This window comes from Podarcis bocagei, assembly GCF_964188305.1.
Source record: "Podarcis bocagei genome assembly, chromosome: 10".
Taxonomy (NCBI): Eukaryota; Metazoa; Chordata; class Lepidosauria; order Squamata; family Lacertidae; genus Podarcis; species Podarcis bocagei.
This window is the reverse complement of record NC_138135.1, coordinates 18354727-18382251: the sequence shown is the minus strand read 5'-3', so window position 1 is coordinate 18382251 and position 27525 is coordinate 18354727. Positions and strand designations below refer to the sequence as shown.

General features: G+C 43.5%; 1 protein-coding gene across 5 annotated transcripts in view; it reads right to left on the bottom strand.

Moving 5' to 3' along the window:
* Nucleotides 1-27525, bottom strand: part of LMO3 (LIM domain only 3) — a 95058-nt gene that overhangs the window by 9972 nt on the left and 57561 nt on the right. For all 5 annotated transcript variants that reach the window (XM_081210570.1, XM_081210572.1, XM_081210571.1 and 2 more), the window contains exon 3: nucleotides 1080-1205. In XM_081210570.1, the coding sequence (XP_081066696.1) occupies nucleotides 1080-1205 (126 nt within the window). The remainder of the gene's footprint in view (nucleotides 1-1079; nucleotides 1206-27525) is intronic.

Here is a 27525-nt window from a genome sequence, read left to right as displayed (position 1 = left end):
GGCTTCACCAAGTACCCATGTTTTCTGTGCATGTGGGATAGTAGGGACCGTGCTCAGCATTACACGAAGAAGGACTGGCCTGTGTGGGAGGAATTGGTGCCTTGCAAAGAAAGGAACGTCATCAATGACCCTCTGGTGGACAGAGACAGAATACTCTTCCCACCGCTGCACATCAAGCTCGGATTAATCAAGCAGTTCACCAAGGCTCTGGACAAGGATGGTGACTGCTTCACTTACTTGTGCCAGGCTTTTCCAGGATTGACCATGGAGAAGTTGAAAACTGGCATCTTTGACGGTCCTCAGATCCGTCAGCTCATCAGAGATCCAGAGTTCGGAAACTCAATGAACGAAGTGGAACTGGAAGCATGGAAGGCATTTGTTCTGGTAGTGAAGAACTTTCTTGGCAACAATAAGGCCAGAAACTACGCAGAACTTGTCAACAACATGCTGACTGCTTTCAGAAACCTGGGCTGCAACATGAGCGTCAAGATGCACTACCTATTTTCCCATAAGGACCGGTTTCCTGAGAACCTGGGTTCAATGAGTGACGAGCAGGGGGAGAGATTCCATCAGGACATGAAAGAGATGGAGACCAGGTATCAGGGTCGCTGGGACGCAGTCATGATGACTGACTACTGTTGGACTCTGAAGAGAGACCTCCCTGCCGCTGAGCATTCCAGGAGTTCCAAGAAATGGAAGTTCAAGCCCTGAAGTTTGAAAAATGGTGAAGCAACATGCAATTTACGTGTACTTACCTTTATCAATGCCCACCATTCAGTTTACAGTAAACCTGACCTGATGGAGAGAAACGGATGCCATTTCCTGATTCAGCAGTGCAAAAATACCCTAAATCAGTTGTAGAAATCTATACAACATTCAAAAAGTAAAAAATTGTTGCCCAGTGTAATTATTGTGCAAGAGTAGGGTTGCTGTGATAAGAGGTAGGTGAGAGCAGGTACACTGTGTCCAGTTTTGCCCAGAGAATGATACCAAGCTGTTGTACCTCCATACCCTCCTAATTCTAGGTCAGTCCCAAGTTGGTTTCCGTACATGGAAGGAGACTTAAGAAACTCTCCTACCTCTGATTACAAAGTTGACAGGCGAAGCAGTCCAGGTGGTAAACATTGTCCTTGGCTCTCATCACCATCTCAAAAGCAGGGATGAGTTTGCTGCAGGCTGCACAGTTCCCCGTAACGCCGAATAACCTACAGAAAATTAAAAAAAAAGATGGGTGGAGGAGGCATGATAGGTTGGGTCAAGAAAAGAGAAACCCCCTATATAGTACCCAATAATCACACTTGCATTTTTCTTCCTTCCCGGACATAAATCTATATTTGATTTCACCACGAGACTAAACTTCTCTCGGAAATGCTAAAGTGCAAATGCACCGAGAGGGCGATGGTGGAGCCACGAGCTGCTTTTCATCTCCACTCGCAGATAAGCATTCTACTGTCATAAAGCTTTCTACAAAAGGCGGAAAGATATGGAACTGTGGGGAAATGGTTTATTCTCTCCCTTTGCTGGAAAAATCTACATAGCTAGCATACAGTATGTAAAGTTACTCGATGTGGTAGGGAGTAAGGATTCTCATTCTTGGAAAGACGATAAAGGAAGGGGAAAACAACAAGCCCGGGACTATGTTATAGGGTATAGAAATTTCTTAAATAAATAAGAAATAATAATAAATAAAGCTCAGCAAAATGTTAGCCTATGGCACGGATTATGGAGTGAGTTTGTCCGATAGTGCAGTAAAATAAAATAATAATAATAATAATAATCCACAAGTCCTTGGAGCTCACTGTAAATACGAGTGTGATGTAAAACCTTGGCCTCAGTGCTATTTATTTGTAACACACAAGCTTTAGCAAAAGAGGAAATAATAGTTTGTGCTGGTGCGGGGAAGGCTCCCATTGCAGTCATTTTTGACACCTAGTGCTAAAAGCTTTACCATTATTAAAGAGCATTTTATGAAGAAGTCATTTAAAGCGTCAGAAAGCATTAGTGGTTCATGCACCTTCCAACCTTGTACCATGCTTATAGCTATGATTATGTTATTCAAGTAGCCCATTAAAGTAAATGAGGCAGTCAGCTATATATAGCCACATTAGGAGCGCAGGTACATTATATTGTAGGAACAATTTCAAATCTCTTATGAAATGTTTTAACTTTGGTGATGGGGGTGGGGAGAACCCACTTCCTTTTTTAAAACAGATGTGCGTGCATACGAGCACAGTCGCACATTGTTCAAGGTGGTCCCCCTCCTCCGCACACAGCTGGTATGTTCCAAATAATGAAATAATCCTACACACATCTATACAGAATTTTAATTCTAATAAGGGAGGATTATAAACTTTTTTTCTTTCCTTTTCGGATGCACACACTGCCGATCTTTGAAACCAACTTTAATGCAAAGCTACTTAATACATGCAAATGGGTTTCCCCCCCTTTTAAAAAAGTAGCAATGCTCTTCCTCTGTGTTTAGCAGTTAATGCCATTTTAAAGTATGATACAAAATAGATGAAAATGCCACATCTGCCGCCTTCCTTTTTGCTCTTCAACATCAGGCTGACAGCAGAAAAATATTAATGGCTCTCGGGGGAAATGCCGAATTAAAAGCAGTTCTGAGCTAATGAATTCAAAGGTGCTACAGTCGAAAACTTGGTTTGGCAACACACACATATGTGCGCAAACCTTCCCATTTGAAGGGGTGCACCACCGGTGCCTGCACAGCTAACCAAGGCCTGACATCAGCCCAGTGCACACATTTTGCATAATACATACGGCATGTTTATTTTTAAAGTTATGAACCACTTTTCTGCTGATTGTCTGGTGCACCAGTTTACCCTGATTTTATATATATATATATCTAAAATGTTCAGAGATAAACAAAACAACAACAAGGCTTAATCACCAGCATCCCTATGTTCATCAACTCCTGGTAGATTTATTATTCAGGCTCATGTCAACTTCATTTTGCTAATTGTGAAGACGGATGATTAAAATTATATGTACACACAGAGAGACAGAGGGTTGTGTGTCTCTCCACAATCACTTCTCAAAAGATTCCACCCCAGCAATTCTCAAATGGCCTTGGGCAAGCCACGCCAGTTCAAAAACAAAAAGAGGCTGGATCCAACTAAGCCCTATTCAGAGTAGACTCACTGAAATGAATGGGACTAAGTTGGTACTATTAACTTCAGTGAGTCTACTCTGAGTAGGACTAATACAACACAACGGCTCAAAACTAGCAGAGAGGCACTTCAGGGTAAAACTGAGGCCACTATTCACAAATGCATTCATTTATTTCAAATAATTTATATACCGCTTAATTAAATAGCCCCTAAGCAGCGTACATTGAACAAATCAAAACAATTACTGATGTGCAAATAAAAGAAGCAATGTTTGAAAACAGATATGCATAAGTTATTCCCAAGTCTAGAGAGGCTTGGTGAAACAAACGGAAGGCTTTGGGTTTTATATTATAATAGCAAGACCTTGAACTTGGCATGGTTGGAAATCAGCACCTATTTGAGCAGAGGTGCAATATGCTGGCAGGATCTCAGGCCTATCAGCAACCGTGCTGCAGTGTTCTGCACTAACAGCAGCTTCCTGAGCAACTGCAAGCGAAGCCCCAGTTTGCAATAATCACACCTTGACGTTACCCATGCTTAAAACGACCATAGTCAATCTATGCCAATTCAGGAGCGGCAGCAGTTGATACTCCAGGCAATGTTGGTGGAAGGTGCTACTAGCCACAGAGCTCACCTGGGCAATTAAATTAATCTAAATTAATTTAACAGCTTGGGGAGTTAAAATAACAACCACAGGTTGTTTCCAAGAAGCTTGGTCAGGAGAGCAAGTCCCCTGTTTTCAATTAGTCTTTGTTAGCACTATGCTCCAACAGCTATGCTGTGCAATGGCACAGCAAAGGCCAATCCAGGTTTGAACCCCTGTGTGGACACAACACTCAGCCTGCCAACAACACTGGATATCGGCATAAGCTGGCTCAACATGGTTATTACTACCAGAACAGCAGCAGAGAGAGACTTTTTGGAACAGGACTCAGGCAGAGCCAGGAAGAGGAGAAATAATAATAATAATAATAATAATAATAATAATAATAATAATAATAATAATAATAATAGATAAAATTTATTATTTATACCCAGCCCATCTGGCTGGATTTCCCCAGCCACTCTGGGCAGCTCCCAACAGAATATTAGTAATAATAATAAAGCGATAAAACAACAAATATGAAAAACTTCCCTAAACAGGGCTGCCTTCAGATGTCTTCTAAAAGTCAGATAGTTGTTTGTTTCCTTGACATCTGATGGGAGGGCGTTCCACAGGGCAGACGCCACTACCAAGAAGGCCCTCTGCCTGGTTCCCTGTAACTTCACTTCTCACAGTGAGGGAACCTCCAGAAGGCCATCAGAGCTGGACCTCAGTGTCTGGAGACGCTCCTTCAGGTATATTGGGCCGAAGCCGTTTAGGGCTTTAAGGGTCAGCAGGATAAATGAGTGAGAGGGGAGAGGACCAGTTCACCTGCACTGGGTACCAAGCTGAGAGGGCACCACAACAATTATGTAGAATGGAACATGAGAGGCAGAGTACACACCAAATTTTGGTATCACACAAGGTGCCGCTGAAATTTGAAAGCCCAATCTCCACCACTGCATGAATGCTGTTACCAAAGGGACAGAGTCCTATTTCCATGCATGTATGGAACTTGATCCACCCTAAATAGTGCCAAGGTATGGATAGAATTCACCCCTGTGTCCCCAGCCTCCAATGTTCAGTCTGATGTGGGAGGAACATGTGTCATTTTCCGACTAGGCAGGCAGGCAGTTCAAATGGGTTAATCCTGAAAAATGGCACCTCCAGCACTCAGAGCGGCTCAGCTACAGAGCTCACCAAGAAACTGGCAATGCCTAGCTCACAAGGTTAAAAGAGCTCTGCGTATGCAGCACTGAACTCATTGGGAGGTCAGGATATACATGTCGTAAATTAATTTCATTTAGGAAGGCTTACCTTAGACAAGGTTTGAGATCTCTTGATCTACAGCAGGGGTTGCTAAACCGTGCTTCATTCAGGTGGCCCACGGCATGTCCGCATTAAATATTCATAATGATTTTTAATTGTATTTTTATTGCTACTTTTATCTCTCATGCCGCATTCTACTGTATTACAATTTGAATTCCATAGATAAAAATACAATTAAACACCATGCAGCTCCTAGTCTATTGCATTACAATTTCTACAATAGGCAGAAAATTCATTAAGCGGTCTTCCAAAGACTCCATCCATTTTCAAGTGGTCCATGGGGGAGAACGTTTGGAAACCACCAATCTACAGCAGCACCTTATTGTCGCTTTTGAAGAATAATTGACTAATATGTTATAGAACCACACCGGGGACTACAATGAGCAATTCAGTATCATTATTTCCTTTCATTTCAATTACCAGGGCCCTAAACTGCATCAAAAATTGAGGTTCTCTCAAGAAGGGATGGGGAACCTGTGGACCTGCAGGTGTCAGACTTCACTTCCCAACAGACTCAAACAGCATGGTGAATGCTCAAAGAATGATGCGAGCTGAATTCCTTCAATGTATTATAAACCACAAGTGCCTCATACCTGCTTTGCAGCTTTTCAACAGGAGTACATAGGACGGATCCATTTGGTGGTGGCGGCTGTTTTTTAAATCCAGGTTATGAACATGTAAAAGCTTCCTTACTCCATGATAGACCAAACACAAGTGTTACTGATGGAAAGCCACACCAGGAGATGGGATTATTCATTCTCTACTATACACTGCATCTAAATTTGCATGCCCCCATTCTCTGAGCCGTGAGAGATTTTGGGAGGTTCTGGTGGTTATCCTTGTACAGTGGTACCTCGGGTTAAGTACTTAATTTGTTCCGGAGGTCTGTTCTTAACCTGAAGCACCACTTTAGCTAATGTGGCCTCCTGCTGCTGCCGCACCACAGAAGCACAATTTCTGTTCTCATCCTGAAGCAAAGTTCTTAACCCGAGGTACTATTTCTGGGTTAGCGGAGTCTGTACCCTGAAGCGTATGTAACCTGAGGTACCACTGTAGAGGACATCAGGAGAGGCTTCTGACATTGTGCCCTATTCACATTCCTTGACAAATATATGGGTTGACCCTAGGTGGAGATTCACAGCATTAACATTCCAAAAGGCATTGCTCCTTCATCAGTTTCTTGGGGAGGGTTCTCGTCAACCTAAAGCTGCCTCTTTGACCTTCATCCCATCCCCAGTGTCAAGAGAAAGAAGGAAGGGGCGATGGGAAGGTAAAACCCCTCCCCAAAGGACTCTCTTCTTCCAAAAGACTCCAGCTGGAGAAAACAATCTACATGGAACCACACTGAGATCTACGGATGAAGGGCATAGATAGAAATTCAATAAATGAATGAAGAATGAATGAAGAGGGAAGGACGCGTCTTAAGGAACTGATCTTAACTGTGCAGGGTAGCGTATGTATGTGACTTTGAAGGTGATCTTCTGCAGAACTGGGGGACTATTAAGCTGAAGGAATATATACTTGATCAGACCAAGAAAGCCCATATGTCCTCTTTTTCTGGGACACACCCTCTTTTTCATGGCTAGAGTCATCATAGCGATCCATAGTTAGAAGCTGGGAAGTGTGTCCTCTTTTTTGCACTTCAAAATATGGCAACCCTAAGCCCACTCTTTTGTCACCAACAGAGGGAAGGCTGGGGTGTCCACACATCCTACTTTGCAGTCCTCTATTTGAAGATATGCTTGATCCATCCATCCATATGTAACATAAGAAGGGAGAGCAGCAGGGACCTTGAAGTTGTCCATCAACAGTGAGCGCCTGGATAACAGACTGAACAGGCACATACCACCTCGTCACCTTTCTTTGCTATGGTGGGATGTACTGTATATTATTCCTAAATCTGCATAAGTCAGCATAGGCAAATTTCATGCAAATCTGAATCTTCTTTTCCGGGCAATGCATCTCCTCTTTTTTGGGCAACCTCCCTAGAGCAGGTGGCCTTTGGAGGCTCCTTAAGTAGGGCAGAAATTGCAACAGCCCCCTCTGCCCCCTCTCCCATCCAGCATCTGCCTCCCAGAGGTATCTTGATAGTATGGATCATGGTTGTTGATAGACCTAACCTTCATGAATTACACACTGAGTTAGGGTAAGGTATAAATCCTGAAGAATGAGAAAACACACACACTTTGTCTAGTTATGTAGGACTCCCACAAATGTTGCTGAAAAGCATATTCTAAAATCTTAGCTGCTTTAAGGCTACCCAAGAGACTTCTTGCAGTTGCGTTCTTGCACTAAGACCAGGGCTAAATATGAGCGGGTGTTAATTCTGAATATAGCTGCTTGTTTGCATTAAGAACAGCCGTCCCCCTCTTGCTATTGTTATATTATTATTATTACCACTACCCCATAATGCCACGTTGAAATTCTGAACCGAGTTCCTCTATTCCACCGTCCCCAATTTTCAATTGCTTTCTTTCCCCGAGCATTTATCAGCTACCTGATTAGAATTTGTTTCCACACAAACCATTGATCATCAGCCTATTACTAGGCAAATGACAGTTAATTACCCACTACATTAACCACTGGGACCCAAGACCTGCTTCTCCTGCCATCAGTCAACATGATAAATGTGGCAAGTTCAGTAATGCATGGCCAGCCCCGAGCTGCCTGGTATAGTGTGAACAACCCTCAATCTCACTTCCAGGCCCAGGAAAATCTATGGCAATCTGCATAATTACAAGCTCTGGGTTAATAACAGACAAATGATTTGTTGCATCTAAACAAAGTCCTTGGAACGGGCCTGGTCTCCTGTGGTTTTCCTCAGGCCGGTTACGCTCTGCCATCGGTGCACTTTCTTGTATAATGTGCATTTTTTTAAAAAAAAGGGAAAAAGAGGGGGTGGAAGGAAAGAAATGCCTTTCGCAATACTATACCTTTCCCAGTTTGTTGCTCTCCAATTTATGGATTCTGCATATGTGATTTTTAATCATTAAAGAACTCTTGGAGCAATATTATCTTAATTATTCTCTGCTGTAACCAGGGAATTAGGCTTCAGATAAAATTTTCTTCTTCCCCGCACTTCTCCCGCCTCGCTGGAGGCTCCATCAGTTTTCATCTGCACCTGGACTCTGAAATCCTAATGATGAATTATTGCCCCTTTCCCTAAGAGGGCGAACCTTACAAGGGAACATTTTACTGAACTGTCAAGCTCACAGACCGAGTGCGGAGATGCGGAAATCTGATCTAATTTACTGCAAAACGACGCACTTGTTAGACTTTTCTCCCTCCGTTTCGTCCCAAGGATCAAGAGATCAGTCAGTAGCCAGGCACTGCCTACTCCTTTGCTGGGGAGAGAGGGAGAGGGAGAGGGAGGGAGAGGGAGAGGGAGAGGGAGAGAAAGAGAGCACAGGGGTGGCGTTGGTTAGGTTCTCTAAGAGGCTCAAGATAATAGAAACTGAAGCCAAGTTTTTGTTTAGCTGGGAAAGGAAGAAAAATTCTACTCAAGGCAAGAAATAGTCCCTCCACCAAGACAGGTTCACCTTGGCCTTGGTCCTAAGCACTGTCTCTCTCTGCTTCCGACTATATTGTTGGTCTTTCTACATGCTTCCACCTCCATCCAGCCTAAAACTATCACATTTTGATTTTGCAGATGAGATGCGTGGGATGGTAGAGCAAGAGGAGAACCAGGGGGAAGAATCTGGCAAGCCATGGATGGAGCTTGAAAAAGAATTTCTCACGCCAGGGGTCAGAATCTGTTGTTAGAAGGAAAGCAGGATATGGAAGGACACAGCAGAGGCTAGCAGAATGTAGAATCCACTGGCTTTTCAGGTCCCAGGGCCAATTGCCAGGCAAATGCATCACCAGTCAGACTGGTTGGAAGGGCTCATCTTAGACTCCTTTCAAGTAAAAGAGAGCAAACTCCAGCAGAGGCACAGTTCAGCGAGTAGCCTATGAATTAGGCTCCAAGTGCCAGTAGCAGCTATTTGCCCAGACAGCTACTACAGGCACACTTGTGGAGCCCCTTTCCAATCCCTTCAGTGTTGTCAGTGCTGCTTCGCACTCACTGTCTTTATTCAGCAGACAGTATACTGCAGCTTTCCATTCAAGAAAGGCAACTGAATGAGCAGTTGGCAATGCTAGCAGACAGCTTCCATATGCAACTGCTACAGTCACCTCAAGGGAAAACACAGATTGCTGTTATATTGCAGTTCCGTGCCTTTAAAACTTTTCATCACTTGTGGGGTGCCTCAGGGTTCTGTCCTCTCCCCCATGCTTTTTAACATCTATATGAAGCCGCTGGGAGAGATCATCAGGAGGTTTGGGCTGGGTGTTCATCAGTATGCGGATGACACCCAGCTCTACCTCTCTTTTAAATCAGAACCAGTGAAGGCGGTGAAGGTCCTGTGTGAGTGTCTGGAGGCGGTTGGAGGATGGATGGCGGCTAACAGATTGAGGTTGAATCCTGACAAGACAGAAGTACTGTTTTTGGGGGACAGGAGGCGGGCAGGTGTGGAGGATTCCCTGGTCCTGAATGGGGTAACTGTGCCCCTGAAGGACCAGGTGCGCAGCCTGGGAGTCATTTTGGACTCACAGCTGTCCATGGAGGCACAGGTCAAATCTGTGTCCAGGGCAGCTGTTTACCAGCTCCATCTGGTACGTAGGCTGAGACCCTATCTGCCTGCGGACTGTCTCGCCAGAGTGGTGCATGCTCTGGTTATCTCCCGCTTGGACTACTGCAATGCGCTCTACGTGGGGCTACCTTTGAAGGTGACGCGGAAACTACAACTAATCCAGAATGCGGCAGCTAGACTGGTGACTGGGAGCGGCCGCCGAGACCATATAACACCGGTCTTGAAAGACCTGCATTGGCTCCCAGTACGTTTCCGAGCACAATTCAAAGTGTTGGTGCTGACCTTTAAAGCCCTAAACGGCCTCGGTCCAGTATACCTGAAGGAGCGTCTCCACCCCCATCAGTCTGCCCGGACACTGAGGTCCAGCGCCGAGGGCCTTCTGGCGGTTCCCTCACTGCGAGAAGCAAAGCTACAGGGAACCAGGCAGAGGGCCTTCTCGGTAGTGGCGCCCGCCCTGTGGAACGCCCTTCCAGCAGATGTCAAAGCGATAAACAACTACCTGACATTCAGGAGACATCTTAAGGCAGCCCTGTTCAGGGAAGTTTTTAACATATGACATTTTACTGTATTTTTGGTTTTTATGGAAGCCGCCCAGAGTGGCTGGGGAGGCCCAGCCAGATGGGCGGGGTATAAATAATAAATTATTATTATTATTATTATTCAAAATACCATGGGCTTCAAAAGAGCTAATAGGAATGCAACAGAAATAGAAAGCAGTGATCCAGTTTATTGTCTTCCTAAGGCACTGGACTAGACCTGTCAGTGATTTCACCCACGCTCCAATGTACAAGGGGTTACACAGTGGTAGGTGGGGAAGCATTTATTTATCCATAGTTCTATAGTGTGTTATGATATAAAACAGACACACTCAAACAAAATAACCAAAACCCATTGACTCTGTATTTTGAGGAAATAAGGGGTTCTTTACATGTGAGTTCCGGCTCAAAAGTGGGGTTCCAGGGAAAGAGCTCTTCTGATTTTCATGAGTGTGTGACACGTAATGCTTCATTTGTGCTTCCATTTTTTAGGAAAGACAGTTGTGTGCTTAACAAGCAAACAGTTTTTCAGATAGCACAGCACTATTGTAGACTACCCCAATACAGAATCTCAGCATGAACCAGCAACCAATAGCACCTTTCACAACCTTCCACCACGTCTCCAAATTAAACTGTGCATTCAATAGGGGTGTGTTCAATATCTTTCATCGATACCGATTAACTGCCAACATGTGTTCTTGGGCCCATAATGAGCAGGATCACGGCTTGGGTTTAAAGGTGCAGACTCAGTATCTTAGTTCCAGATGTATTTGGCTCTCCACCTCCAAACCCTCCCTTCCTGGTAGGAAACTAGGGTAGGGCAGGCAGATTGCTGTATGTGCAAGGTGAAGGAGGCAAAGTAGCTACTATTTCAGCATCGTATTCAATTGACGAAACTGCAGGAAAAGGGTTGGATAGACGTGGGTGGCGCTGTGGTCTAAACCACTGAGCCTCTTGGGCTTGCCAATCAGAAGGTTGGCGGTTTGAATCCCCGTGATGGGGTGAGGTCCTGTTGCTTGGTCCCAGCTCCTGCCAACCTAGCAGTTTGAAAGGACACCAAAAAGTGCAAGTAGATAAATAGGTACCGCTCCGGTGGGAAGGTAAACGGCATGTCTGTGTGCTGCTCTGGTTTCACCAGAAGTGGCTTAGTCATGCTGGCCACATGACCTGGAAAAACTGCGGACAAAGGTTGGCTCCCTCGGCCAGTAAAGTGAGATGAGAGCCGCAACCCCAGACCTGTCTGTAACTGGACTTAACTGTCAGGGGTCCTTTACCTTAACCTTTTTAGTCCATATCTTCATTGATACCAAGACTGCCGTCAATTGCAGTGCCTAGAATTGTAAGCAGGACCAGACCAGCCACAAGGGACGCAGCAGGACAACTGGGTAGAAAAATGCTGCAAAAAGCCAAAAGAAAACCCCTGGCCAGAAAATAGCCCCAAATCTTTGCTAGGGACAGTGCTGCTCCTATCACTAGGCAAAATCAGCCATACAGAAGAGGGAGGAATTTGATTCACTCCACATTTGAAGGAGAGCCTACCAAATCCGCACCATCCAAAACAATTCATGAAACCGAAAACACAGCCATCCACCAAGATTCACATTCCTCCTGATTTTGCAGTGCTGTTCTCCATCCAAGTAATATCTACAAAAACACATTTACTAGATTGTGTATGAAATGCATATATTCTTGAAAATAACAAACAAAAAATGGCTTTGGAACGCTGCATATAAATTTGTGTAGTAGGAGTAATTAACACAAAAATGCTGATGGGTTTTCATGAGGACTTTTTAAAAAAAAAATCAGAAACTGATGTGGAAATGGAGAACTTAATTTAAGATTGGAAAAATGAGGAACTGAGAGATACTGCAATTGACAGATCCATCCATCCCTAGGTAGGCTGAAGACTCCACAGGCAAATTTCAGGTGCTGCTGCTTTTTGGAGCAGTTCCTATAAGCAAACAACAGCAACAGAAAGGCAGGGACTTTGCCTCTCAGACTTAGGCTCCATTTACACAATATTTCATACTAGAACCAGTAAATACTGAGTTCTTGGTGTGTTTTTTACCTAGTCTACACACAGTCCAGACCTACTGTATATTTTTTTGGCCCCTGAAAAGTGCTTCTTGGGAAACTGGTTTCATTTGGAAAATAAAAGCTCATGGCAGATTAATTTTATTTTGCCCCACAGTGTGTCCATTTGAAAATGGATGAGAAGAAACATGGGTGGTCCCAGAGATTGGGAACATATCCACATCTGCTGAGTGATGTTGTCAAGGATAGGTGTATAATATAACAAGGCTGAAATTACCTCTTCATTCACCTGGGCATGTTCAGAAGGAAAAAGATGTTGATAACCTAATCAAGGGGAGGGTATTCAAAAGCATATCAAGTACCTATACCCACCCTCACTGATGACAGGGTCTAGAATCAATCTAGAATGAAAGCAGCGTGTTGAAGACGAGCCAGAACATTTCCAGATTGAGAAAAGCCACATTTGTTTGTGCAACAAACAGTTAAGGTGTACACAAATACTCTAAGGAAGCAGATACACAAGGGAGGGAGGCTGGAAGGAAAAGGGTTGAGGAGTCGGTATTAGTTTGACACTGCCATAGCAAAAAGGTGTGGCAAAATCTCCAGCAGGGATGGGCAGAACTATCTATTGCACATATATTCATTCATAAAGCTGTTCCATCACATTTCAGTATTAATCCAATTTTTATTTAGTTATTAAATTTGTGCACCGCCCTTCATCCATAGATCTCAGGGCAGTTCACAACATAAAAATACCGATTTGAAAATCCGCACGAAACTTTTGCATTTTTAAATGTACTTTATCTTAAAATACACATTTTTTATTCTTTTTTTAAAGACAGCCTCTCAAAGTTCAGAGAGGGGCAAAGTCCAGAGGATAACTGTGTTCTGATTCATGCATTAGTCTCAGAAAGTGCAGATTGGGGTCAGTTCATATGAGAATTTGCACAGAACCAATTCCTCAAGAACCCCCAGTCTCCTTTGTGTCTACCTCAAAAATATATTCCCCTGCAGCGAGCTTAGTGCACAGGATGCAAACCTCTCCCTGCTGCAGCTCAAACACGTTGCATTACTATTTTGTGTGACCCCCTTGTAGGACCATGTGGAACCTCCCTGGGAAACTTCACTAGCCCAAGTGGTGCCTTTATTCAAAATTAATTTTTCCTTCTGCAGAACTCGAATGATATTTTACTGAAGCAAAGAACTGCACCTGAAAACTTCACTTTAGGCAAAATAAAGAAGCAACACAATGACCATACCAATGGTTTTGGGGATGGGTGAGGAGAGAAGTTATACAGTTCATATCAAGTAATTCGCAAGCTTTTTGTTTGTTTATAGAATACTACAAAACACCTAGAATGTATCAAAAATCCAACACACCCAGTTACGAATCATTTCAAGGTTCACTGTTCATTCACCTAAATCAGGCATAGGCAAAATTGGCCCTCCAGATGTTTTGAGACTACAATTCCCATCATCCCTGACCACTGGTCCTGTTAGCAAGGGATGATGGGAATTGTAGTCCCAAAACATCTGGAGGGCCGAGTTTGCCTATGCCTGACCTAAATGTTCAGTACCTCTAGTGAATATTACCATTCCTTCCATACTCATGCAGACAAAAGTAGGCAGTTCGGCAGATCATTCACATCCATCCGTCTGTGTAAAGTGAAGGACTGTCAGGAGCTGAAGACATTCAACCAGTGGTTGTGTTTCAAATGAAGGGGGCTAAAAAGTTGTAAGTTGAAAAATTCAACATGCCCTAATAGCCCATGTATGCCACACATTGAGCTTCTTTGATATACTAAAAGGAACACATGCAATAAATGGCATTTCAACAGGGACAAATGTAAGGTTCTGCACTTAGGCAGGAAGAACCAGATGCACAAATATAGGATGGGGACACCTGGTTTACTAGCAGTACATGTGAAAGGGATCTAGAGGTCTTGGTAGATCTTAAGTTTAACATGAGTCAAAAGTGTGATGCAGCAGCAAAAAAAGCTAATGCTATTCTAGGCTGCATCAACAGAAGTATAGTGTCCCAACTGAGGAAAGTAATAGCACTGATTTATTCTGCCTTGGTCAGACCACACTTGGAATACTGTGTCCAGTCCTAGGTGCCATAATTTAAGAAGCATACTGGCAAGCTGGAACGTGTGCAGAGGAGAGTATGGAAACCAAGCCTTATGAGGAACAATTGAGGCAGTTTGCTATGTTTAGTCTGGTAAAGAGGAGACTAAAGGCACATTTTTTATGCTGTCCCAAAACTCAAGGGGGGGGGGAGGATTTCAGACATCTAGAATTGTTTTTTATTTTATTTATTTCACTAAAAAAAATTATACCACTTGACTTCAGAAAAATATAAAACAATAAAACGATTGATAAAAAATTACAAATATAGTTTAAAATGTACAGCAAGTTATAAACTCAATAGAATAGACTAAATCAAATTAAAACTCACACAAACTTTCCAAACATCTGGGCAGGCTTGTCTAAACAAGAATGTCTTCAGGAGGAGCAAAAAAGAATACAGCGGAGGCCTGATATCAATAGGCAGGGAGTTCCAAAGTGTCGGTGCTGCCACACTGGACTATCAAATTCTTACCGATGTCAGGTACCATGTGGCACTTGTCAAAGTGCCAATTCTGCCAATCAAAGCAGTTAAGTGGGCAAATATGAAAATAACCTCTATTAAAACAGAGGAGGTCAAGGGGATAGGAAGGGGGGATAGCTCAATGGAAAACACCTGCTCCACAGAATCCCTAGCACCTCCAGATATGGTTGGAAAGACTTTCTGAGAAACCCTGGAGAGGTGCTGCCAGTCTGTGAAGACAATATTGAGGTAGATGCAGCAGCCAACGGTGTGATGGGGCAGAGACCTTCATATGACTTCCCAGCTGGTGAGTCACTGTTGCTTACTGGGAAGGAGAGGTGGTGCATCTGCAGGAGTTTTGGATTAGCTCCAGCGGTGCATTTGCACTACATTGACATTGCCACAACCTCGCCTCTCTTCGTCCAAGCAAGCAGCAGTGACTCACCTGCTGGGAGGTCAGGTAAGCATCTCAGTACCACCACACTGCCCACTACTGACTTAGTGGTTCAATGGCCTGGTGTCCGCCTAAGTAAATAACTAACTTAATTTTTATTTATACCCCGCCCTCCCTGGCCAAGACCTTGCTCAGGGCAGCTAACATCAAATATCAAATACAGTGGTACCTCGGGTTAAGAACTTTGTTCTGGAGGTCCATTCTTAACCTAAAACTGTTCTTAACCTGAAGTACCACTTTAGCTAATGGGGCCTCCTGCTGCCGCTGCACTGCTGCCACACAATTTCTGTTCTCATCCGGAAGCAAAGTTTTTAACCTGAGGTAATATTTCTGGGTAAGCGGAGTCTGTAACCTGAAGCGTATGTAACCTGAAGCGTATGTAACTCGAGGTACCACTGTACATTAAAATACAATCAAACAATTTATTAAAATGCAGCTTGAAAATTATAATCAGGATAAAATGACATGATTGCCCACGAATTACAACCATAGGGGTCGGGAACCTCAAGTATTCATCAGGGCCAGCTATCCCTGTTGGCCCCACATGAGCTAATAAAAGGGCCAAAGAGGTAGCTTACAGGGTCCCATAGAGGGGGGGTCAAACTGGGCCCGGACCGAAGGCCAGGTGGAACAATTCTGTCTTGCAGGCCCTGCGGAAAGATGTCAAGTCCCGCAGGGCCCTGGTCTCCTGTGATAGAGCGTTCCACCAGGCTGGGGCCAAAGCCGAAAAGGCCTTGACCCTGGCTGAGGCCACTTTAAGGCAGTACCCTACATCCCTAGGTCAAACCTTTTTCTTTTTCAAAGTTTTACTTCGGTCGCAACTACAAACGGGCCACCGCTGAATCTCTCCCCTTGGTATAGCAGCCAGGAAGGCTGCTAGGCTGCGAAAGAAATTATGCCATGCTTTATTAAATGGTAAACAGCTGTTTCAGTCACAATACAGCACATGCTAATTGAAGAATGCCGTAAGCACTTCTCCACTAATAAAGGGCTTTTAGGAGACAGGGGACTGAGGGGGAGAAAATATGTACCACGTACAAAATTACTTTCATAGGTGCCCTTCCTTTGAAATTCAGGCATGCGGGTTATTCCAGGTGAGAAGCACACTCTGAGAGGCAACGCGTGGGAATGAATATTCAATAATCATTAGTGGCTTTGCTCGAGGCTCATGGCGTCGTGGGTAAAGAAGGCAGGAGGAAGAATGAAGGCGGATCTCAGCTCCTTGTCAGGCTTCCGAGACTCAGGGCTGCTGGGAGAGACGTCAAGGCGGAACCTGTGAAGCGTCAGGTGACACACTTCCGACTTGCTCCTAGGAAACACGCCAGAGATGTTGCCCAAGGAAACTGAATTAAGGACGCGATGCTAAGCAGAGCCACTGGAGCTGGTAAAGGTCATGGGCACAGTGCTTCCTGGGGGCTGGAAAATTCCCTTACACACAAAAATTGTGAGAAGCCACAAGGGGGAGAATTCTACCTGTTCATCTCCCTCACATTTTGCATCCCGCCTCTTCCTCCAAGGATCTCATAACACCCTCGGTCTATCCCAACAAAGCTGCAAGGTAGAAGTTGTGTCAATGTATCTTTAGGAGGGCCAAATAAGCCAGTGGTTCCCAAACTTTCTCGGGATACCATGCACTTGATTTCAAAAACTCATCCTACCCAACCCAAACCTACCATACAAAAGGCAATGTCCAGAATAGTGGTTTGCATGGCCCACTAAGAAAGATATAGCACAATAAAATTCAATACAGTGGTACCTCGGGTTAAGAACTTGATTTGTTCCGGAGGTCTGTTCTTAACCTGAAACTGTTCGTAACCTGAGGTACCACTTTAGCTAATGGGGCCTCCTGCTGCTGCCGCCGCGCTGCCGCCGCACGATTTCTGTTCTCATCCTGAAGCAAAGTTCTTAACCCGAGGTACTATTTCTGGGTTAGTGGAGTCTGTAACCTGAAGCTCCTGTAACCAGAGGTACCACTGTACAGTAATAATTAAAGGTAAAGGGTAAAGGGACCCCTGACCGTTAGGTCCAGTCGCGGACGACTCTGGGTAATAATTAGGTGCACGTTTATTCCAAATTCAGTAAAAACCATTTAGTTTAATCAATTCAACCCAATTGATGAATTTGATCCATTGATACCAGCTTTTCCAAGTCTGATTGTCATTAAGACCCCCAGCACCCCCTTGCTTCTTTGCTCTCTCCAGGGGGCGCTACTGACCACTTTGGGAAACACTGAACCAAACATGGCTTTCAAGCTTCCTTAGGATTCTTCCTCAAGTTGTGTGTAAAAAAACAAATGACAGGTTATACCCCATCTTTTTCAGAATTCAAGGCAGCTTACAGATAAAATAAGAACAGGTAAAAACATATACCGGTACCTAATCATTTAAAAAGGATTAAACATTAAGAGAATTAAAACTAACTCCCTCTCTCTATATAGCCAATCTATTAAAATGTAAGATAATTACCATAAAAACAGCACAGTACCAGCCTTTTCATTAAAAGCCTTTTGCACTGCATTTGTGTATACTACTTTGCCTAACATATGCATTTTTGCAACACAGTTTCCTTTAACGATCACATTTTGATGCTATTTTTACTAACACGTGCATTTCTATGCACACTTTACCTAAATATATGCATTTTGAGTATACATTATGAAGCTAGAGAACTGCATTACAAAATTTGGAAAAGTGCAAATTTCAAAGGGTAGCTGTGTTTTGATTTGCATATTGTTTCAGAAAGTTTGAATAAAAGAAGCTTTGCCATTAAATGTACAGTAAAAGGGACTGAATTTCTCCCTTATCTCATTCCTATAAGTAACAGAACTGGGGCATTACGCATAAATATAGGATCTGGCCAGGCATTTTCTTCATTCAGCAAACCACATTGTGTATAGAGCTGAGTGAAGAAAATTAGTGGCCAGATCTTAAAACAAACAAGTAGTCAGTCTGTCTGTCTCCGAATTTACACTACATAATGCAAGGCAGGCACAGAAACAGAAGATCTGATTAAATGCCCAACTATGAAACAGCACGATTCAGTATTTCTAGAGTAGTCACTATATACCTCAAGCCCCCAAGCAAACACACCCTTCAATATTTCTGGTATTGAATGCTAAACTTTGCATTTTCCTAAAGTAAGCTACCAGATTTTGAGTGCTTTTTTTGCATTAATTATTTTACATAACATTGGATTCCTTTGGCACAATTTTATTGGTTTTTCAATTGTCTGGCTCCAATGACGCACAATAATGATGCAACACCCATAATCATAGAGTCACATGTCACCATTCACGTCCAAAAGTACAATATTGACAGCAGCCAAAGGAGGCGCAGAACTCAAAACGGCAATAATCAAGTTATTCAGTATTGCATTTAAGGCATGCAGGGCCACCATTTCAGGAATAGCATTCTCAGCAATAACCCTTGGATTTAATTGTCTGATATTCTTTCTGTTCAGAATTAATGCAGGGCATCATTGAACATTTAAAGAAACATTTAGTGTGATGACATTTTGGTTCCCTACACAAGTAGGGATTGGTCAATCTGACCACTTCAGTTTCTCATTTCCTCACTCTTCAGTTTAGTTCTTTTACATTTCCACATCATTTTGCAATTATTATAATTTTTTTAAAATTCCTTATGAAAATTCACCAGCATTTCAGCTCAAATTTCTCCTAATGCATTTTTGTATCCAAATCTGCCCAATATTCACATTTCCCCTAATGAAATTCATTTGTGTATATTATTTTCTCTATTCTTCTTTTATACATGCTCTGTGCTAGCGCATGCATCTTTTCTATACCTTACTTGGCTGGAGAGAATTTCAATGTGAATTTCAAATGGTGGTTGTGTTTTGATTTGCCTACTCTTTTTCTGGGGTGGGGAGAGCGAATTCAGTTCACATTTAAATCTGGAGTGAAATTACCTCCTCCCTCATACATACAAAGCTACAGCAACATGGCCGCACATCTTACTATTAAAGCAAATAGATTTATGCCTTTCATACCTGCTTTTAACCTTGTAGGTTAACTTTGTTGCTTATAACAATAGTTAATGTGTTGAAGCAGAGAACTTGCCAGAAATACAGGCGCTCTCGAGCAATAATCACAGCCATCATCCGAAACACAGAAGAACAAAAGATGAGGCCCAGGATGACATCTAAAATTCCTAACTGCACCTTTATTTTATTTTATTTTATTTTGTGTTCTGGGTTTACTATATTTTTGTACATATTTTTTTTTAAATCCAACACAGTCACAATAATAAAATACCATATATCAAGAAGAAGTTCCCTCTAGCAGCTTATGGTGTGACCCTCAGTTTACCTCTCAATAAATGGGAGCATTTTAAACTGCCTTATAAGCACACTGAAAGGTTAAGCTTTTTAACAGAACGTGCCGAGAGAGAGATGCTTTGGAAGCACCCGCAGTTCTTTAGGGCATATGCGTGTGAAATTGTTGTCAGTTCTGCTTGCAAGCACACAGTGCTAAAGATCCAAAATATTCACTTTGTAGATGGGATTTGCAGAAGGGGTAGAGAAATGCGGCCAATGCTTTGTGTGCAGAGATGAGGGGGTGTCTTTCTTCAGATTAAAAAGAAAAAGGAAAAAAAGGTTTAAGACAGAAGAAAGAGATGCAAGTTACTGCACCCTATAATTACACTCGACACAATTTAGAATGCCGCCGTACAGTAATGTTAACACAAACAAGGTTCTAAAAAAAGCCTTCCACGTAGCAAAACGTGGGGAAATGCTAAGTCTCTTTCGACTGCTTTGCAAATTTTCTCCCAGAAAAGCTATTTCTTAATAATGCATCTGACTCTTTTCATAGGGGAAAAAAGAAATGGGTTAAGTTTTCCCTGTATTTGGACTGTGTGCATATTCTTCCTTTTATTTATAAAAGGCACGCGCATCCAAGGCATTGGGCTTTGTTGTGTCACCTTTAGGACTTGGTGTTTGAAGTCCTGCGTTGCAAGGGCTACAGTACACAGAGTGTTCAGAATTTTAAGCAAAACCTTAAAACAGTTACGGAAATCAAAGCCGGCTATTCCGAAGACGTGCACCCACTGTACAAATAGCACACGGACTGCCTATCGATAGATCCTGTGTGCTACCAGACAGTATCATTGCTGTGAAGTACATATGCATGAATGTTAACCTTGGAGTCTGTTAATTCCAAGGGGGAAACAAACAAACAAACCAAGATGCTATGAGATGGAATTTGGGAGAGAGAGAGAAAAAAGTTATAGAGCTGTTTCAACAAGTGTTGGAATTAACTAGACATGAACGTGCAGCTTGCTACACGACCCTATGCATTCTCACTCAGTGCATTCAGCGTGACTTATTCTAGGAAAGTGAACACAGGCCGGCAGCTGTATTTGCCCAATGGAATGTTGCTTATTGGAAAACCAATCTGGAATCCACAACTTAACCCTTTATGCGGTTTTTAAAAATTGAAGCTGCTGGGAATTGTAAGTGGGGAGAAAACTTGTTGTGATTATTGCGTCCCACTTGTGGGTTTTGTATAGGCATCTGGTTGGCCACTGTGAGAACAGGACTGCTGGATTACATGGGCCATTGGCATGATCCAGCAAAGGCTCTTTTTCCATTTGGTTCAAGCTATCAAGCATAATATTTTATATGGATTTGATATTTCTTATCCAATTTTTAAACCTTTGTGCTTTTTTTATATTTTAATGACTCCAAAAATTAAGATTGTCGTCACCAATTCCATTAAAATATGGCTTAAAATGTCTTTATTTTGCAGGTTAATGAAGCTGCAGATCCAATACAGACCCACAGACACATTTTCCTATAGGTATATAAGGGTTTGCCTTTCGTCCCCTGCTTGGGTGGGAAAACACAGAACGAGAGAAGAATTCTTTAGGAGACTTGGCTTCCCAATAAATGGCGACCAATTTCAATGAAACAGCTATATAGAAACAGATGTCAGGGGTTGTTCTGGAAGTTTGATATGTTGAGTAAGCTAAGGCAAATGAAATCTTTAAAACAGGCACATCCCCTGTTTTATCTTTAAATCTTTAAAACAGGCACAGCACCACAACACTTACTAATGAAATGTTACATTAGTAAACATTTCAATTACTGCTTCCATAAAGGCAACACCTTAAAATGGAAAAGCAGGTGTCATGTTGACGCCTATTGCTCATTAGATAAAGGTGCTGTTTGTATTTGGGTCACAACTCTTCCCATGTATGAATATTAGCAACACATTGCAGGAAGGAAAAAGCCCTGGAGATTTAGCACAGTTTGAATATTTAATGCAACAATAGTTGGATTCCTAACAGGAGAAAGGAAATTTGGAAGCACGAGATAGATGCACCACACACCTATCTTTGCTTGTCTGCTTTTCATATTTTATGCTGCCTACATCGTGACACCCCAGCATGTTTGAAAAAGAATAGAAACAGCTAGCACGGACTACAAGGTAGCAGATCCTACTTTCTAATGCCCCCTGAAAAGAGCAAACGATACCATATAATTTATGCAATGTATGTGGGGTGATTCTTTAGCGTAACACAAGCAAAGCACACAGAACAAAAGACAAGCCCTAACTTCATAACTTTGCATATATCCAAAGAGAAAAAGCTGTCAGGTACCAAGATGATGAGTGTTTTAAAAGACACCTATATCTCATGCTTTCTAATGAATGAAACGCAGGAAAGCAAACAATTTGAAAGAAAAGTAGGCTATTAGAAAATCTCTTATTCCTCCCCCCCCCCTTGTTTCATTTCTTCTTCTGGTATTAGGGAGTTTTCTCTCCCCAACGTCCCCCGCCACAGGCACAAACAGCCCAGAGGGATTGCGGAACAAGGGTCTTTACAGAAGGCAGCTTGCTAATTGAGAAGCTGATCAGGGGTAGAGAGATCCTGCCTTACCACGTTAAGCATCGAAATCAAGCATGACTGGATTGATGCCGCCAAATCGCTGTCTGGAGGCCATTCCAAGCCAGGAGCAGCCGGGCTTTTCACACCTGATAGGCCCTCTCTCCATCTACATCAAGTCGCATTAAGAAAGGAATGGATTGGCGAATTGGAGCCCTTGCCCCTTAAGAGCCTTCGTTGGACAGACTTAATTGCTGCTCCTTGAAGTCCCTTAGAAGTAGCAAATCCTACTCAAGCGTCAGAGTGATGCCATTATCTGTTCCACTCCTTTGCCCCTAGCAAGGAGAACTTCACATTTCAAAGAGTAGAAACATGGTAGAAAAACACACACAACTCAAACACTCTATTAATAATAATAATAATAATAATACAGTGGTACCTCGGGTTACAGATGCTTCAGGTTACAGACTCCGCTAACCCAGAAATAGTACCTCGGGTTAAGAACTTTGCTTCAGGATGAGAACAGAAATCGTGCTCTGGCAGCACGGCAGCAGCGGGAGGCCCCATTAGCTAAAGTGGTACCTCAGGTTAAGAACAGTTTCAGGTCAAGAACAGACCTCCAGAAAGAATTAAGTTCTTAACCCGAGGTACCACTGTAATTAACTTCCAACAATAATTGAGAGTCATTGGGACTTAACCCACCCTTTAACATTTCACAGCTGAAGCCAGGAACAATTTTGCATTCTTCTTATTCTCTTGCCCAAACCAGGGATAGTAAGTATTGGGGTGATCTGATTAGCTTTTTACTCCTGACAGTTTAGCAACAGCAACTCTTCGCACCCCAGTCCCCCAAATTAGGTTGCTGAAACAAAGGAAATGTGGGAGAAAAGAAGGAGTGTATTTGTAAGTGAAAGGCCTGCAGGATCAGTACTAGCCCAGAAGTCAATAGTTGTGGTCTTGAAGACAAATTCCCAGGCTGAACATGGACTCAGAGGTCCAGTGGTCCATAATTCTAAATCTACAAAAAACCACATGTCTGGTGACATGTGACGCTGTACAAAACAGACCAGTCAAGATTGGGAATGGTTGCTGCTAATATACAATGCCAATTTTACAGAAGCTACACTGACACCAGCCCCATTTCCAGACACAATTTACAAAGCCAGCATGGTGTAGTGGTTAAGAGCGGTGGACTCGTAATCTGGTGAACCTGGTTTGCGTCTCTGCTCCTCCACATGCAGCTGCTGGGTGACCTTGGGCCAGTCACACTTCTTTGAAGTCTCTCAGCCTCACTCACTTCACAGAGTGTTTGTTGTGGGGGAGGAAGGGAAAGGAGATTGTTAGCTGTTTTGAGACTCCTTAAGGGGAGTGAAAGGTGGGATATCAAGTCCAAACAGAGCTAAATTTGAGATTTAAAGGCCTATGCAGAGTACTTCAAGGACTTATTGATCTCCCATGAACTTGCCTGGATGTTGACACCCACACCCCTTCATGGCCTTTCTTAACATCACCCTGCTTTTAGGGGTCAGTAGCAACCAAGACAGAGTCATTTCAGTGGTGGCTCCTCGTCTTATCTCCAGAGCAGATCACCCAGTGCAGACTTTAGCATCCTTTCAGTGCTCGGAAAATATATTTAGCCCTCCCCCCCATCCTTTTAGGATGTCTGCTGCATCCCACTTGGCTCTGGTTTTATTGTGCTTTGTCACTGACTTAGCTGTTCTCGCTGCTGTTCTATGTCCAAGTTATCATTCCATTTTATTTGTTGTCATCACTGTGAGCAGAATACAAATTGATCAGTTTTTCCTAATCTAGAAACTATGCTTTCTCCATCAATCAGCCACCTACTTTGCACACTCCAAACTACTCAAGGCTGTTTGTTTTGCGTTTTATCCAATATGTTCCCTTAACTTTTTTTAAGAGCTTGCCTTGCACAGGCTTCTAATACAGAATCACTGGCGCTAAAATCTAGGTGTGCACCTGAGTAGCTGAAGAGAGGAAGGAACTGGTGGTTGCTCCTCCCCCTTTGCTGGTGCGTTGCTTTGTAGGGGACCTTCCCACATCCTTATTTTCCTTTCTTCTCAGTTGCAACCAGCAGCCGCTGGATGAGCTGCTGAATCAGCTTTCTGGGTGTGCTTGAATGCTGCCTTCTCGTAGTTAAACCTCTGCTGTGGAGATAAGGGGGAAAGGAAGAAACCAGAGAACTCCAAGAAGATCAGGCTCTCCCACTGGGTATGCTTGTGTTTCCATTTTTCTTTCTATCCAAGCTGCCTCCGAAAAAACCAAGGAGCATATGTTGGAAGCTGTCTTGCAGCAGATTAGATGATGCGTCCATCTAACCTAGTATTGCCTACTGTCCCTGGCAATTGTCCCTGTCTACTGTCTCAGAGAGAGGTTTGTTATTATTATCATCATTGGTTATGTTTGTTCACCATGGGGCACGGGTGGCACTGTGGGTTAAACCACAGAGCCTAGGACTTGCTGATCAGAAGGTTGGCGGTTCGAATCTCCGTGACAGGGTGAGCTCCCGTTGCTCGGTCCCAGCTCCTGCCCACGTAGCAGTTTGAAAGCACGTCAAAGTGCAAGTAGATAAATAGGTACTGCTCCAGCGGGAAGGTAAACGGTGTTTCCATGTGCTGCTCTGGTTCGCCAGAAGCGGCTTAGTCATGGTGGCCACATGACCCAGAAGCTGGGTCAATAAAGCGAGATGAGCACCTCAACCCCAGAGTCGGTCACGACTGGACCAAATGGTCAGGGGTCCCTTTACCTTATGTTTGTTCACCACTTTTTACAAAATGTTTCAAAACGACTTGCAAAATGTTAAAATGCCAAACTTTTAGAATCTGAAACACGGAACAAAACATATGAGCAACACAAATGTCCATTCACCAGCTAGAATAACAAAGATGAATCCCATCCCACTAAAAGGTTTTGCTCACCACTCAAACAGAACCTGTGACTTTCGGCATGAAAGCGTGGTCTTTGGCACTGAACTATGATCCCTCTTACAGCTCCTTCAGTTCTTTCCCCCTCCCCAAAATAGATTCTTGCACCCCTGAGCAAAGATTTTAACAGTCTCCTTTGTCCGCAAGCCTCAATGATAAATAGAATCCTAAGTCTTCCAGCGGATCTGCTTTGGCTTGTTACAAGGATAGCTGCAGCTGAAAGACTGAAAGGCGTTCAGAATTTATTTGAAAGCATTTCTATGCTGGCTTCCCACTCTTCTTCTTTGTACACACTATACCTTTAAAACACACTTGGAGCACATTCTTTCCCTCAAAGAATTCTGGGCACTGTAGTTTGTTGAACATTGCTAGGAATTGTAACTCTGTGGGGGGTAATCTACGGGGCCCAGAATTCTTTAAGGGGGGAAATGTGCTTTGATTTTGCTTTAAAGGTATAGTGTGCAGACAGCCTAAAGCCTTCCAGGCAGCCTGCAAAACCAATTACAATCCTAGAAAAGTATAATAAAAACTCAAGAGTTGGAAGTGTAATTTGACCAGTCTCCAACTAGATGCCTGATATCTAGAGTCAGAGCATCCTCCAATCTCTGTTTGAAGGATTCATCACCCTCTAGATAAAATGATTCCATTTTAGAACTTCTTTCTATAACTTAAGCCTGTTAGGTCTTGCCCTATTTCTGGGACAGTAGAGAACAAACCCTTGTCCTCTTCTATATGGCAGTCTTTCAGGTGTTTGGAATAGTTCTATTATTTTCACTCCACCCTGATGTTTTCTCCAGGATAATTACCCCCAATTCCTTCAGTGTTTCCTCATAGGCCTTGTTTTCCATACCCCTAACCATCAATGACAGAAATAATACAGAAATTGTTGAAGCATTACAGTTGTAATCTGGAAGGGCCCTTAGCTTGAGGTTGCTGATGGGAATTGTAGTCTAGCAACATCTAAAGCAGGCATCCCCAACCTGTAGGCCTCCAGATATTTTGGCTTACAACTCCCATTATCCCTAGCTCAGTGTTTCCCAACCTTTTTTGGGCAAAGGCACACTTGTTTGATGAAAAAATCTCGAGGCACACCACCATTACAGCCCCGTGACATCAGCGCGCAGCGTCACGCCGGGAGGGACGCACGAAAGTGTAAGTTTCAATTTTTTTCCCTCCCCCTTGCCGGGGAACCTCCAAGTTTTGGGGGTGGGGGAGGAGGAGGCAGCAAAGCGAGGCAGGAAGGAGAGCGCGGCTTGGCTGGGTGAGCTTTGGCAGGGGCAGGGAATGAGAGCCGCGAGGCGGGCGCTGTGGACGGAGGCGCTGCCCGCCGAGCTCGCAGGCAGCCAGGCAGGCAGACGGCGAGAGCCCCGCGCTGGGCAGCCTCTCCTCGCCGCCCGACTCGCCCGCCTCCCTCCAGGCAACATCTCGCGGCACACCAGGCAACATCTCGCGGCACACTAGTGTGCCGCGGAACAGTGGTTGGGAAACACTGCCCTAGCTAACAGGACCAGTGGTCAAGGATGATGGGAATTGTAGTCCAAAACATCTGGAGGGCTGAAGGTTGGGGATGCCTGATCTAAAGGGCACCACATTGCCTATTCCCGGCTAAGGAGAGATCACTTCCTGGTTCACATGGAGAAGCTGTTTTCAGTGGAGCCCAGCTACAGAAGCACAAAGCTGTGTTGAGACAGCATTGGATGTTGAAATTTTGCGCCCCCTAGCAATTTTGCACCCAGGGCAACTGCCCCTGTGTCCCCCCCATGCTACGCCACTGTGCGAAACCATTGCAAAATCATTGTACCTCTGCAGGTAAAATAAAACTAAGTAAGGCATGCTAAGACCCTGAAAATGAATAATGTAGACACATCATGTTTGGGTATCAGCAACTATCAGACATTCCCGATACCGCAAACTTAAAACTGATATAAACCAAGACCATGGTTTCCCCAAAATAATCTATGTGCTGGACAGGGTATTAATGATTCCCTTTTGGAGATCCCTAGCCCTTCCTACTCACAGAACTATAGTTTCCAAGTGTGAACAAAATAAAATAAAAAGGAAACAGCAAAGATAATTTTGGGCTATAGTCAAACCTAGTTTGGTTGACAACGCTACATAATGATGATATGAAAATCATCATAGGTTTGCCCCCCAATTGACTTCCTGCAGGCTACAACCTTATAGGTAAGAGTGGCGTCCCCTGTCCATTTCGCTTATGTTAGGCTAGTCAGCTAGTTTTATATGCATTGAAACCTGGCTAAAACTGATTAGATCTGAAATCTGGAAAGAAAAGCAGGGAAACTGGTCAAGTCCCCCCCCCCCCACCACTTGATAAGACAATGCAGACAAATAGAAGAAGAGTTCTGAAGTTCTGATCCTGGCCCTCAGCTCCATTCTTTCACACCAGTTTTGTTTGTTGGGACTACAACACTCAGCATTCTTGACAATTA